General features: G+C 45.7%; 1 protein-coding gene across 1 annotated transcript in view; it reads right to left on the bottom strand.

The window, feature by feature from the left end:
- LOC124017622 (regulator of G-protein signaling 22-like) overlaps positions 1–15,790 on the bottom strand; it is a 43,693-nt gene that overhangs the window by 7,497 nt on the left and 20,406 nt on the right. Inside the window, exons 12-20 of the mRNA XM_046332875.1 lie at positions 14,877–15,071; positions 14,615–14,707; positions 12,530–12,702; positions 7,375–7,537; positions 6,282–6,446; positions 4,975–5,043; positions 4,677–4,838; positions 2,802–2,981; positions 1,856–2,093 (exon numbers count right to left, since the gene is read on the bottom strand). Coding sequence (XP_046188831.1) covers positions 1,856–2,093; positions 2,802–2,981; positions 4,677–4,838; positions 4,975–5,043; positions 6,282–6,446; positions 7,375–7,537; positions 12,530–12,702; positions 14,615–14,707; positions 14,877–15,071 — 1,438 coding nt within the window. The remainder of the gene's footprint in view (positions 1–1,855; positions 2,094–2,801; positions 2,982–4,676; positions 4,839–4,974; positions 5,044–6,281; positions 6,447–7,374; positions 7,538–12,529; positions 12,703–14,614; positions 14,708–14,876; positions 15,072–15,790) is intronic.

Here is a 15,790-nt window from a genome sequence, read left to right as displayed (position 1 = left end):
AGGACCAGACTGTAATATACTGTAGAGAGGACCAGACTGTAATATACTGTAGAGAGGACCAGACTGTAGAGAGGACCAGACTGTAATATACTGTAGAGAGGACCAGACTGTAATATACTGTAGAGAGGACCAGACTGTAGAGAGGACCAGACTGTAATATACTGTAGAGAGGACCAGACTGTAATATACTGTAGAGAGGACCAGACTGTAATATACTGTAGAGAGGACCAGACTGTAATATACTGAGAGGACCAGACTGTAGAGAACCAGACTGTAATATACTGTAGAGAGGACCAGACTGTAATATATATACTGTAGAGAGGACCAGACTGTAATATACTGTAGAGAGGACCAGACTGTAATATACTGTAGAGAGGACCAGACTGTAATATACTGTAGAGAGGACCAGACTGTAATATACTGTAGAGAGGACCAGACTGTAGAGAGGACCAGACTGTAATATACTGTAGAGAGGACCAGACTGTAATATACTGTAGAGAGGACCAGACTGTAGAGAGGACCAGACTGTAATATACTGTAGAGAGGACCAGACTGTAATATACTGTAGAGAGGACCAGACTGTAATATACTGTAGAGAGGACCAGACTGTAGAGAATATACTGTACTGTAGAGAGGACCAGACTGTAATATACTGTAGAGAGGACCAGACTGTAATATACTGTAGAGAGGACCAGACTGTAATATACTGTAGAGGACAGACTGTAGAGAGGGACTAATATACTGTCCCAGTGGAGGAGGTGACTTCCTGTAATATACTGTAGAGAGGACCAGACTGTAATATACTCCAGAGAGGACCACTGTATACTTAGAGACCAGGACTGTAGAGACAGACTGTAATATATAGAGACAGATGTAATATACTGTTAGAATAGGACCATACTGTCCCAGTCAGGACCAGACTGTTATAGAAGAGACATGTAGTTAGAATAGGACCAAGACAACTGTTATAGAGACATGTAGTTAGAATAGGACCAAGACAACTGTTATAGAGACATGTAGTTAGAATAGGACCAAGACAACTGTTATAGAGACATGTAGTTAGAGAAGAGGACCAAGACAACTGTTATAGAGACATGTAGTTAGAGAATAGAACCAAGACAACTGTTATAGAGACATGTAGTTAGAGAAGAGGACCAAGACAACTGTTATAGAGACATGTAGTTAGAGAATAGAACCAAGACAACTGTTATAGAGACATGTAGTTAGAGAATAGAACCAAGACAACTGTTATAGAGACATGTAGTTAGAGAATAGAACCAAGACAACTGTTATAGAAGAGACATGTAGTTAGAATAGGACAAAGACAACTGTTATAGAGACATGTAGTTAGAAGTAGGACCAAGACAACTGTTATAGAGACATGTAGTTAGAGTAGGACAAAGACAACTGTTATAGAGACATGTAGTTAGAAAGGACCAAGACAACTGTTATAGAGACATGTAGTTAGAGAATAGGACCAAGACAACTGTTATAGAGACATGTAGTTAGAGAATAGGACCAAGACAACTGTTATAGAGACATGTAGTTAGAATAGGACCAAGACAACTGTTATAGAGACATGTAGTTAGAAGAGGACCAAGACAACTGTTATAGAGACATGTAGTTAGATTAGGACCAAGACAACTGTTATAGAGACATGTAGTTAGAATAGGACCAAGACAACTGTTATAGAGACATGTAGTTAGAGAATAGGACCAAGACAACTGTTATAGAGACATGTAGTTAGAATAGGACCAAGACAACTGTTATAGAGACATGTAGTTAGAATAGGACCAAGACAACTGTTATAGAGACATGTAGTTAGATTAGGACCAAGAGGTGTTTACCTGTTGACTTGGGTAAAGCAGCTCTCTGCTCTCCTGTAGTCCTTTGTGTTTCTCCTCATGCTCCTCTGGAAACCTCTCCACTTCCTCCTGGGCTCTCCTCTCAACTTCCTTTTCCTCCTCTCTCCTCCTGCGACGCTGCAGTTTAGCACTCTGTTTGTTCAGCGGCAACACCTCCTCCTCCTGCACACCGCTGCTGAACGACAGGAACTCTGGCCACAGCTTCAGTAGCTCACTGAACACACACATCTACGAGAGAGAGAGAGAGAGAGAGAGAGAGAGAGAGAGAGAGAGAGAGAGAGAGAGAGAGAGAGAGAGAGAGAGAGAGAGAGAGAGAGAGAGAGAGAGAGAGAGAGAGAGAGAGAGAGAGAGAGAGAGAGAGAGAGAGAGAGAGAGAGAGAGAGAGAGAGAGAGAGAGAGAGAGAGAGAGAGAGAGAGAGAGAGAGAGAGAGAGAGAGAGAGAGAGAGAGAGAGAGAGAGAGAGAAATAAGGTGAACACACAGGATCCTTGCTATAGTCAGGTATATATATAATATACACTGAGTGAACAAAACATTAGGAACACCTTCATGGAAAGAGAAATGTTTGGTACACCCAGCGTATATTGCTCAGTGAGCCTGTCCTATTCTACCTGAGTAGGTATATCCCCCCCAGTGAGCATGTCTGTCTGTCTGTCTGTCTGTCTGTCTGTCTGTCTGTCTGTCTGTCTGTCTGTCTGTCTGTCTGTCTGTCTGTCTGTCTGTCTGTCTGTCTGTCTGTCTGTCTGTCTGTCTGTCTGTCTGTCTGTCTGTCTGTCTGTCTGTCTGTCTGTCTGTCTGTCTGTCTGTCTGTCTGTCTGTCTGTCTGTCTGTCTGTCTGTCTGTCTGTCTGTCTGTCTGTCTGTCTGTCTGTCTGTCTGTCTGTCTGTCTGTGTCTGTCTGTCTGTCTGTCTGTCTGTCTGTCTGTCTGTCTGTGTACCTGAGCCTCTCTGAAGACGTAGGGCCCCATCTCCCTCCTCCTCTCCAGGATGTGTGTTGCCTGCTCTGGGGGGATGTCTATCTGCAGAGCTGGGGGGACGGAGGACTGGATGAAACAGCTGATGATGGTGGACACCTTGTCCTGGACTACAGCCTCCACACAGTGGGAATGACACAGATCCTAATGGGAGAGAGGGAGGGATTAAATGGGGGAGAGGGAGGGATGGTCTACAGCCTCCACACAGTGGGAATGACACAGATCCTAATGGGAGAGGAGGGAGAGAGGGAGGGATGGACTACAGCCTCCACACAGTGGGAATGACACAGATCCTAATGGGAGAGGAGGGAGAGAGGGAGGGATGGACTACAGCCTCCACACAGTGGGAATGACACAGATCCTAATGGGAGAGGAGGGAGAGAGGGAGGGATGGACTACAGCCTCCACACAGTGGGAATGACACAGATCCTAATGGGGGAGGAGGGAGAGAGGGAGGGATGGATGGGGGTGGAGAGGGAGGGATGGCATGGGGGAGGGAGGGATGGATGGGTGTGGAGAGGGAGGGATGGATGGGTGTGGAGAGGGAGGGATGGATGGGGGTGGAGAGGGAGGGATGGCATGGGGGGAGGGAGGGATGGCATGGGGGTGGAGGGATGGATGGGGGTGGAGAGGGAGGGATGGCATGAGGGTGGAGAGGGAGGGATGGATGGGGGGAGAGGGAGGGATGGATGGGGGGAGGGAGGGATGGCATGGGGGTGGAGAGGGAGAGATGAAATGGGGGGAAAGGGAGGGATGAAATGGGGGGAGAGGGAGGGATGGATGGGGTGGAGAGGGAGGGATGGCATGGGGGGAGGGATGGCATGGGGGGAGAGGGAGGGATGGGGGGAGGGAGGGATGGCATGGCATGGGGGAGAGTGAGGGATGGCATGGGGGAGAGTGAGGGATGGCATGGGGGAGAGTGAGGGATGGCATGGGGGGAGGGAGGGATGGCACGGGGGAGGGAGGGAGGGATGGCACGGGGGAGGGAGGGATGGCATGGGGGGAGGGATGGCATGGGGGGAGAGGGAGGGATGGCATGGGGGGAGTGTAGACCCCAGAGATAACAGCACCAGATAACCAGTCTTATACCTCTGGACCTACAGCCAGAACAGCCAGAACAGAAAGAAGGTTTGGTTCAGTACCTTATACCTCTGGACCTACAGCCAGAACAGAAGGTTTGGTTCAGTCTTACCTCTGGACCTACAGCCAGAACAGAAGGTTTGGTTCAGTCTTACCTCTGGACCTACAGCCAGAACAGAAGGGTTGGTTCAGTCTTACCTCTGGACCTACAGCCAGAACAGAAGGTTTGGTTCAGTCTTACCTCTGGACCTACAGCCAGAACAGAAGGTTTGGTTCAGTCTTACCTACAGCCAGAACAGAAGGTTTGGACCTACAGCCAGAACAGAAGGTTTGGTTCAGTCTTACCTTATACCTCTGGACCTGGACCTACAGCCACAAGAGCAGAAGGTTTGGTTCAGTCTTACCTTATACCTCTGGACCTACAGCCAGAACAGCCAGAACAGAACAGAAGGTTTGGTTCAGTCTTATACCTCTGGACCTACAGCCAGAGCAGAAGGTTTGGTTCAGTCTTATACCTCTGGACCTACAGCCAGAACAGAAGGTTTGGTTCAGTCTTACCTCTACCTCTGTTCAGACCTACAGCTACAGCCAGAACAGAAGGTTTGGTTCAGTCTTACCTTATACCTCTGGACCTACAGCTAGAACAGAAGATTTGGTTCAGTCTTACCTTATACCTCTGGACCTACAGCCAGAACAGAAGGTTTGGTTCAGTCTTACCTTATACCTACAGCCAGAACAGAAGGTTTGGTTCAGTCTTACCTTATACCTCTGGACCTCCAGCCAGAACAGGATGTCATTCTCCAGGAAGTCTCCCTTCAGCGAGACGAAGCGCCGGAACTGATGACACGTGACGGGGTTGAGCAGGGCACTCCGGACAGCCAGGATCTCCCCTGCAGAGGTCATCCACGTCCCCTTGACCTGCTGCAGGAGAGGAGCGGTTAAACACACAAACAAAATGGCTTCCCAAATACAATCTGTACGATAATCTCGATGTGAAAAAAGTTTTCCCAGCGTTGCTCTATGACGTTCAAAAGATTGACAGAGGACCAGAGATCACCTTCCACACCTCTCTCTTGTTCCTGTGTCGCTGGTAGACATGGTCGGACACCCGGTCTTCACCCCGAGGCTGAAAGAGCAGCAGTCAGAAACACAGTACGGCTGGACAGAGACAGAGACTTCAGCATCTCTCTCTGTCTCTCTCTCTCTCTGTCTCTCTCTCTCTGTCTATCTCTCTCTGTCTATCTCTCTCTGTCTCTCTCTCTCTCTCTGTCTCTCTCTCTCTCTCTCTCTCTCTCTGTCTCTCTGTCTCTCTCTCTCTGTCTCTCTCTCTCTGTCTCTCTGTCTCTCTCTCTGTCTCTCTGTCTCTCTCTCTCTGTCTCTCTCTCTCTGTCTCTCTGTCTCTGTCTCTCGCGGTCTCTGTCTCTCTGTCTCTGTCTCTCTGTCTCTGTCTCTCTGTCTCTGTCTCTCTGCCTCTTGATGAGGTAATGTACAGAGGTTTCACATGGCAGAGCTGATGCCTCCACAGTACCTCGTCTGGCTTAGGGCCGTAACTATACTGTACAAATAGCATTCAACAGTTAGAAGGCCATATAACATATAGATATGTATCTTGATATCTGGAAGCCAGATCCCCTCTAATCAGGGACTGATTTAGATCAGGAAGCCAGATCCCCTCTAATCAGGGACTGATTTAGACCTAGAAACCAGTCCCCCTCTAATCAGGGACTGATTTAGACCTAGAAGCCAGTTCCCCTCTAATCAGGGACTGATTTAGACCTAGAAGCCAGTTCCCCTCTAATCAGGGACTGATTTAGACCTAGAAGCCAGTGCCCCTCTAATCAGGGACTGATTTAGACCAGGAAGCCAGTTCCCCTCTAATCAGGGACTGATTTAGACCAGGAAGCCAGTTCCCCTCTAATCAGGGACTGATTTAGACCTAGAAGCCAGTCCCCCTCTAATCAGGGACTGATTTAGACCAGGAAGCCAGTCCCCCTCTAATCAGGGACTGATTTAGACCTAGAAGCCAGTTCCCCTCTAATCAGGGACTGATTTAGACCAGGAAGCCAGTTCCCCCTCTAGTCAGGGACTGATTTAGACCTAGAAGCCAGCTCCCCTCTAATCAGGGACTGATTTAGACCAGGAAGCCAGTTCCTCTCTAATCAGGGACTGATTTAGACCTAGAAGCCAGTCCCCCTCTAGTCAGGGACTGATTTAGACCAGGAAGCCAGTTCCCCTCTAATCAGGGACTGATTTAGACCAGGAAGCCAGTTGATCGGTCAGTAGTCCGGACCTCGTAGGGTCAGGTTGTAATCCCCCTGATACAAGCAGATGGAGAGCTGGCTAGATGAGACCCTGGACTCCTACCCTGACTCTCTGCTGCTGTCTCTCATTGAACTCCGGCGTCGTCAGGAAGACAGGCAGCCATCTTGTTTCTATGTGGCTCCTGATGATGCTCTGAATGTCCACCAGGACAGGAGCACACAGACGGTCATGGAGCAGTCTCCCCCAGCCACCAGCCAGACGCATCACCTAGAGGAGAAACACACATACCACACACACAGACGGTCATGGAGCAGTCTCCCCAGCCACCAGCCAGACGCATCACCAAGAGGAGAAACACACACACACACACACACACACACACACACACACACACACACACACACACACACACACACACACACACACACACACACACACACACACACACACACACACACACACACACACACACACACACACACACACACACACACACACACACACGGTCATGAAGCAGTCTCCCCCAGCCACCAGCCAGACGCATCACCTAGAGGAGAAACACACACACACATACCACACACACACACACCACACACACACACGGTCATGATGCAGTCTCCCCCAGCCAACAGCCAGACGCATCACCAAGAGGAGAAACACACACACACACACACACACACACACACACACACACACACACACACACACACACACACACACACACACACACACACACACACACACACACACACACACACACACACACACACACACACACACACACACACGGCCATGAAGCAGTCTCCCCCAGCCACCAGCCAGACGCATCACCTAGAGGAGAAACACACACACACATACCACACACACACACCACACACACACACACCACACACACACACGGTCATGAAGCAGTCTCCCCCAGCCACCAGCCAGACGCATCACCTAGAGGAGAAACACACACATACCACACACACACACACACCACACACACACACGGTCATGATGCAGTCTCCCCCAGCCAACAGCCAGACGCATCACCAAGAGGAGAAACACACACATACCACACACACACACACACCACACACACACACGGTCATGATGCAGTCTCCCCCAGCCAACAGCCAGACCCATCACCAAGAGGAGAAACACAGACACAAAAGCACACACACCATCACAGAAGAGACTGTGACGTTACCTCCTCCTGTTGTTGTCTGGTGGCAGGACTGTCAGGCCCAAAGAAGTATTTCCTATTGAGGTATTTGTCCTTAATGAGTCTGGACTTGTCCTCTCTCTGGGCCTTGTCTTTATGGGGGATTCTCCTGTAATTCTCTATGTCCTGCCAGCAAGCCAGGTGTATACTGTAGACACACACACACACACGTCAGAACTATACACATCATTGACAACTGAGCTATAGATCATTAGGATCATTGAGTTAGAGATCATTAGGATCATTGAGGTAGAGATCATTGAGGTAGAGATCATTGGGATAATTGAGGTAAAGCTCATTAGGATCATTGGGGTAGAGATCATTGAGGTAGAGATCATTGGGATCATTGAGGTAGAGATCATTGAGGTAGAGATCATTGAGGTAGAGATCATTGAGGTAGAGATAATTATGATCATTGAGGTAGAGATCATTGAGGTAGAGATCATTAGGATCATTGAGGTAGAGATCATTAGGATCATTAAGGTAGAGATCATTGAGGTAGAGATCATTGAGGTAGAGATCATTGAGGTAGAGATCATTGAGGTATATATCATTAGGATCATTGAGGTATAGGTCATTAGGATCATTGAGGTATAGATCATTAGGATCATTGAGGTATAGATCATTAGGATCATTGAGATTGAGGTATAGATCATTGAGGTATAGATCATTGCGGTATAGATCATTGAGGTAGAGATAATCGAGGTATAGATCATTAGGATCCTTAAGGTATAGATCATTGAGGTGGAGATCAGTGAGGTAGAGATGTAGGATCATTGAGGTAGAGATCATTGAGGTAGAGATATTAGGATCATTGAGGTAGAGATCATTAGGATCATTGAGGTAGAGATCATTAGGATCATTGAGGTAGAGATCATTAGGATCATTGAGGTAGAGATCAGTAGGATCATTGAGGTAGAGATCATTGTGGTAGAGATCATTGAGGTATAGGTCATTAGGATCATTGAGGTATAGATCATTGAGGTATAGGTCATTAGGATCATTGAGGTAGAGATCATTAGGATCATTGAGGTAGAGATCATTAGGATCATTGAGGTAGAGATCATTAGGATCATTGAGGTAGAGATCATTGAGGTAGAGATCATTGAGGTATAGATCATTAGGATCATTGAGGTATAGTTCATTAGGATCATTGAGGTATAGATCATTAGGATCATTGAGGTATAGATCATTAGGATCATTGAGATTGAGGTATAGATCATTGAGGTAGAGATTATTGAGGTAGGGATCATTGAGGTATAGATCATTGAGGTATAGATCATTGAGGTAGAGATCATCGAGGTATAGATCATTAGGATCCTTAAGGTATAGATCATTGAGGTGGAGATCAGTGAGGTAGAGATGTAGGATCATTGAGGTAGAGATCATTGAGGTAGAGATATTAGGATCATTGAGGTAGAGATCATTGAGGTAGAGATATTAGGATCATTGAGGTAGAGATCATTGAGGTAGAGATCATTGAGGTATAGATCATTGAGGTAGAGATCATCGAGGTATAGATCATTAGGATCCTTAAGGTATAGATCATTGAGGTATAGATCATTAGGATCATTGAGGTATAGATCATTAGGATCATTGAGATTGAGGTATAGATCATTGAGGTATAGATCATTGCGGTATAGATCATTGAGGTAGAGATAATCGAGGTATAGATCATTAGGATCCTTAAGGTATAGATCATTGAGGTGGAGATCAGTGAGGTAGAGATGTAGGATCATTGAGGTAGAGATCATTGAGGTAGAGATATTAGGATCATTGAGGTAGAGATCATTAGGATCATTGAGGTAGAGATCATTAGGATCATTGAGGTAGAGATCATTAGGATCATTGAGGTAGAGATCAGTAGGATCATTGAGGTAGAGATCATTGTGGTAGAGATCATTGAGGTATAGGTCATTAGGATCATTGAGGTATAGATCATTGAGGTATAGGTCATTAGGATCATTGAGGTAGAGATCATTGAGGTAGAGATCATTAGGATCATTGAGGTAGAGATCATTAGGATCATTGAGGTAGAGATCATTAGGATCATTGAGGTAGAGATCATTGAGGTAGAGATCATTGAGGTATAGATCATTAGGATCATTGAGGTATAGGTCATTAGGATCATTGAGGTATAGATCATTAGGATCATTGAGATATAGATCATTAGGATCATTGAGATTGAGGTATAGATCATTGAGGTAGAGATTATTGAGGTAGAGATCATTAGGATCATTGAGGTATAGATCATCGAGGTATAGATCATTGAGGTAGAGATCATCGAGGTATAGATCATTAGGATCCTTAAGGTATAGATCATTGAGGTGGAGATCAGTGAGGTAGAGATGTAGGATCATTGAGGTAGAGATCATTGAGGTAGAGATATTAGGATCATTGAGGTAGAGATCATTGAGGTAGAGATATTAGGATCATTGAGGTAGAGATCATTGAGGTAGAGATCATTGAGGTATAGATCATTGAGGTAGAGATCATCGAGGTATAGATCATTAGGATCCTTAAGGTATAGATCATTGAGGTGGAGATCAGTGAGGTAGAGATGTAGGATCATTGAGGTAGAGATCATTGAGGTAGAGATATTAGGATCATTGAGGTAGAGATCATTGAGGTAGAGATCATTGAGGTAGAGATCATTGAGGTAGAGATCATTGAGGTATAGATCATTGAGGTAGAGATCATTGAAGTAGAGATCATTAGGATCATTGAGGTATAGATCATTGAGGTATAGATCATTGAGGTATAGATCATTGAGGTATAGATCATTGAGGTAGAGATATTAGGATCATTGAGGTAGAGATCATTGAGGTATAGATCATTGAGGTAGAGATATTAGGATCATTGAGGTATAGATCATTGAGGTAGAGATCATTAGGATCATTGAGGTATAGATCATTGAGGTATAGATCATTGAGGTAGAGATCATCGAGGTATAGATCATTAGGATCCTTAAGGTATAGATCATTGAGGTGGAGATCAGTGAGGTAGAGATGTAGGATCATTGAGGTAGAGATCATTGAGGTAGAGATATTAGGATCATTGAGGTAGAGATCATTGAGGTAGAGATATTAGGATCATTGAGGTAGAGATCATTGAGGTAGAGATCATTGAGGTATAGATCATTGAGGTAGAGATCATCGAGGTATAGATCATTAGGATCCTTAAGGTATAGATCATTGAGGTGGAGATCAGTGAGGTAGAGATGTAGGATCATTGAGGTAGAGATATTAGGATCATTGAGGTAGAGATCATTGAGGTAGAGATCATTGAGGTAGAGATCATTGAGGTAGAGATCATTGAGGTATAGATCATTGAGGTAGAGATCATTGAAGTAGAGATCATTAGGATCATTGAGGTATAGATCATTGAGGTATAGATCATTGAGGTATAGATCATTGAGGTATAGATCATTGAGGTAGAGATATTAGGATCATTGAGGTAGAGATCATTGAGGTATAGATCATTGAGGTAGAGATATTAGGATCATTGAGGTAGAGATCATTGAAGTAGAGATCATTAGGATCATTGAGGTATAGATCATTGAGGTATAGATCATTGAGGTATAGATCATTGAGGTAGAGATATTAGGATCATTGAGGTATAGATCATTGAAGTAGAGATCATTGAGGTAGAGATCATTGAGGTAGAGATCATTGAGGTAGAGATATTAGGATCATTGAGGTATAGATCATTGAGGTATAGATCATTGAGGTAGAGATCATTGAGGTATAGATCATTGAGGTATAGATCATTGAGGTAGAGATATTAGGATCATTGAGGTATAGATCATTGAAGTAGAGATCATTGAGGAATAGATCATTGAGGTATAGATCATTGAAGTAGAGATCATTGAGGTATAGATCATTGAGGTAGAGATATTAGGATCATTGAGGTATAGATCATTGAGGTAGAGATCATTAGGATCATTGAGGTAGAGATCATTGAGGTATAGATAGTTGAGGTAGAGATCATTGAGGTAGAGATCATTGAGGAATAGATCATTGAGGTAGAGATCATTGAGGTAGAGATCATTTAGGTAGAGATCATTGAGGTAGAGATCATTGAGGTAGAGATAATTGAGGAATAGATCATTGAGGTAGAGATCATTGAGGTAGAGATCATTTAGGTAGAGATCATTGAGGTAGAGATCATTGAGGTAGAGATCATTGAGGTAGAGATCATTGAGGTATAGATCATTGAGGTATAGATCATTGAGGTAGAGATCATTGAGGTAGAGATATTAGGATCATTGAGGTATAGATCATTGAGGTAGAGATCATTAGGATCATTTAGTTTTTTACTGACATGACCAGGAATAATGATTTGGTCCCTATAGATAAACACAACACTTGTTTGATAGAAGGTGTGTTTATGACAGAAAGGTCACGTCTAACAAGCAGCATGGTGTTGTGGTCACCTGGCCACACATAGCGTATGTCATGTAAAATAAGCCTGCTGCATCTACAGCTAGAGTTTCACCTGGCGGTGTTGTCCTGTAGGAAGGATGTGAAGTTATAGAACTAGAGTTTCACCTGGCGGTGTGGTCCTGTAGGGAGGATGTGAAGTGTATAGATCTAGAGTTTCACCTGGCGGTGTGGTCCTATAGGAAGGATGTGAAGTTATAGAACTAGAGTTTCACCTGGCGGTGTTGTCCTGTAGGAAGGTTGTGAAGTTATAGAACTAGAGTTTCACCTGGCGGTGTGGTCCTGTAGGGAGGATGTGAAGTGTATAGATCTAGAGTTTCACCTGGCGGTGTTGTCCTGTAGGGAGGATGTGAAGTGTATAGATCTAGAGTTTCACCTGGCGGTGTGGTCCTGTAGGGAGGATTTGAAGTGTATAGATCTAGAGTTTCACCTGGCGGTGTTGTCCTGTAGGGAGGATGTGAAGTGTATAGATCTAGAGTTTCACCTGGCGGTGTGGTCCTATAGGAAGGATGTGAAGTTATAGAACTAGAGTTTCACCTGGCGGTGTTGTCCTGTAGGAAGGTTGTGAAGTTATAGAACTAGAGTTTCACCTGGCGGTGTTGTTCTGTAGGAAGGATGTGAAGTGTATAGATCTAGAGTTTCACCTGGCGGTGTTGTCCTGTAGGAAGGATGTGAAGTGTATAGATCTAGAGTTTCACCTGGCGGTGTTGTCCTGTAGGAAGGATGTGAAGTGTTGTAGCTCTGTGCGGTGTCCTAGCAGAGAGCCCAACCTGTACCCTCTGTACCTCTCTGGGACGGCAGACCACATAGCTGGAGACCTGGCGACCTCTAGTGGTGGAGGAGGGGGCCTGCAGGCCTGGGCCACAGCATGCTGAGAGAGAGAATCTCAATTGGACTAAACCCTCCTCACTTCCTTCTGAAGGTTTTGAGAAGGAGGTGAGGAGATAGGATGTGAGGAATCAAGGAAATACAATTGAAATTCCCCCAAATCCTTACTAGGCCCATATTTGAAAAGCTTTTCGGAGTAGAAGTGCTTAATCTATGATCAGTTTTGTCTTTCAGATCAACACTTCAGGGGGGACTTGATCCTAGATCAACACTTCAGGGGGGACTTGATCCTAGATCAACACTTCAGGGGGGACTTGATCCTAGATCAACACTTCAGAGGTACAGGGGGACTTGATCCTAGATCAACACTTCAGGGGGACAGGGGGACTTGATCCTAGATCAACACTTCAGGGGGACAGGGGGACTTGATCCTAGATCATCACTTCAGGGGGACTTGATCCTAGATCAGCACTTCAGGGGGACTTGATCCTAGATCAACACTTCAGGGGGACAGGGGGACTTGATCCTAGATCAGCACTTCAGGGGGACAGGGGGACTTGATCCTAGATCAGCACTTCAGGGGGACAGGGGGACTTGATCCTAGATCAGCACTTCAGGGGGACTTGATCCTAGATCAACACTTCAGGGGGACTTGATCCTAGATCAACACTTCAGGGGGACTTGATCTTAGATCAGCACTCCAGGGGGACTTGATCCTTGATCAGCACTTCAGGGGGACAGGGGGACTTGATCCTAGATCAGCACTCCAGGGGACAGGGGGACTTGATCCTAGATCAACACTTCAGGGGGACAGGGGGACTTGATCCTAGATCAACACTTCAGGGGGACAGGGGGACTTGATCCTAGATCAGCACATCAGGGGGAACTTGATCCTAGATCAGCACTTCAGGGGGGACTTGATCCTAGATCAGCACTTCAGAGGGGACTTGATCCTAGATCAGCACTTCAGGGGGACAGGGGGGACTTGATCCTAGATCAGCACTTCAGGGGGAACTTGATCCTAGATCAACACTTCAGGGGGACAGGGGGGACTTGATCCTAGATCAGCACTTCAGGGGGAACTTGATCCTAGATCAGCACTTCAGGAGGGACTTGATCCTAGATCAACACTTCAGGGGGGCTTGATCCTAGATCACCACTTACTACTCAGACTGTTACATAGATCATGCATTGGAGCGTTGAACTTCAATAGAGCTCACCTGTTCCAGTCTGTGTACAGCCTCCTCGTTGACCTTCAATAGAGCTCACCTGTTCCAGTCTGTGTACAGCCTCCTCGTTGACCTTCAATAGAGCTCACCTGTTCCAGTCTGTGTACAGCCTCCTCGTTGACCTTCAATAGAGCTCACCTGTTCCAGTCTGTGTACAGCCTCCTCGTTGACCTTCAATAGAGCTCACCTGTTCCAGTCTGTGTACAGCCTCCTCGTTGACCTTCAATAGAGCTCACCTGTTCCAGTCTGTGTACAGCCTCCTCGTTGACCTTCAATAGAGCTCACCTGTTCCAGTCTGTGTACAGCCTCCTCGTTGACCTTCAATAGAGCTCACCTGTTCCAGTCTGTGTACAGCCTCCTCGTTGACCTTCAATAGAGCTCACCTGTTCCAGTCTGTGTACAGCCTCCTCGTTGACCTTCAATAGAGCTCACCTGTTCCAGTCTGTGTACAGCCTCCTCGTTGACCTTCAATAGAGCTCACCTGTTCCAGTCTGTGTACAGCCTCCTCGTTGACCTTCAATAGAGCTCACCTGTTCCAGTCTGTGTACAGCCTCCTCGTTGACCTTCAATAGAGCTCACCTGTTCCAGTCTGTGTACAGCCTCCTCATTGACCTTCAATAGAGCTCACCTGTTCCAGTCTGTGTACAGCCTCCTCGTTGACCTTCAATAGAGCTCACCTGTTCCAGTCTGTGTACAGCCTCCTCGTTGACCTTCAATAGAGCTCACCTGTTCCAGTCTGTGTACAGCCTCCTCGTACAGCGTCTTCAGTTCTCCGTACGGCTCTGACTCCACCTGGCGAGTCTCCTCCCGTACAGCCACCTGAGAGAACGCGCAGTAACAATGACATCAAATATCCAGACCAAAACACACGTCTTACGAATCTGACTAAGGAGAGATGCACGAACAGGAGAGTCTGTCTGTTTCGGCCGATGAGCTATTTCAACTACAGCGTGTTTTAAAATACATTTTTAAAGAAAAGGGCTCACACCTTCTGGAAGGTGTCTGTGTCCCTGGTGGTGAGCAGCGTCCAGGGCTCCAGGAGGAGGGTCAGAGTGTGTTCCTCCACCCAGTCAAACAGCTCCTCAAACGGGGGAGTGAGACCGGTGTACACCCTCTCTCTGCTCTCCTCCTCCACCCCAATGCTACTACAGGCAGCACTGCACACGTATGTTGAATACAGCAACTGAAGGGGTTAGAATGAGAACCGTAACTAATGGGTCAGACTGTAATCTTCATCATCATCATCATCACAACTGGAGGGGTTAGAATGAGAACCGTAACTAATGGGTCAGATGGTCATCTTCATCATCATCATCATCATCATCACAACTGGAGGGGTTAGAATGAGAACCGTAACTAATGGGTCAGACTGTCATCTTCATCATCATCATCATCATCATCACCATCATCACAACTGGAGGGGTTAGAATGAGAACCGTAACTAATGGGTCAGATGGTCATCTTCATCATCATGACTATCATCATCATCATCACCATCATCACCATCATCACCACTATCATCACCACCATCATCATCACCACCATCATCATCACTATCATCATCACATCATCATCATCATCATCATCATCATCATCATCATCATCTTCATCATCATCACTATCATCATCACCACCATCATCATCACCACTATCATCATCACTATCATCATCACTATCATCATCACCACCATCATCATCACCACCATCATCATCATCACTATCATCACCATCATCACTATCATCATCATCACTATCATCATCATCACTATCATCATCATCATCATCACTATCATCACCATCACTATCATCATCACTATCATCACCATCATCACTATCATCACCATCATCACTATCATCATCATCACCATCACTATCATCATCACTATCATCACCATCATCACT

The sequence above is a fragment of the Oncorhynchus gorbuscha genome, unplaced genomic scaffold (genome assembly GCF_021184085.1).
Source record: "Oncorhynchus gorbuscha isolate QuinsamMale2020 ecotype Even-year unplaced genomic scaffold, OgorEven_v1.0 Un_scaffold_295, whole genome shotgun sequence".
NCBI lineage: Eukaryota > Metazoa > Chordata > Actinopteri > Salmoniformes > Salmonidae > Oncorhynchus > Oncorhynchus gorbuscha.
This window is presented reverse-complemented; position numbering and strand designations above follow the sequence as displayed.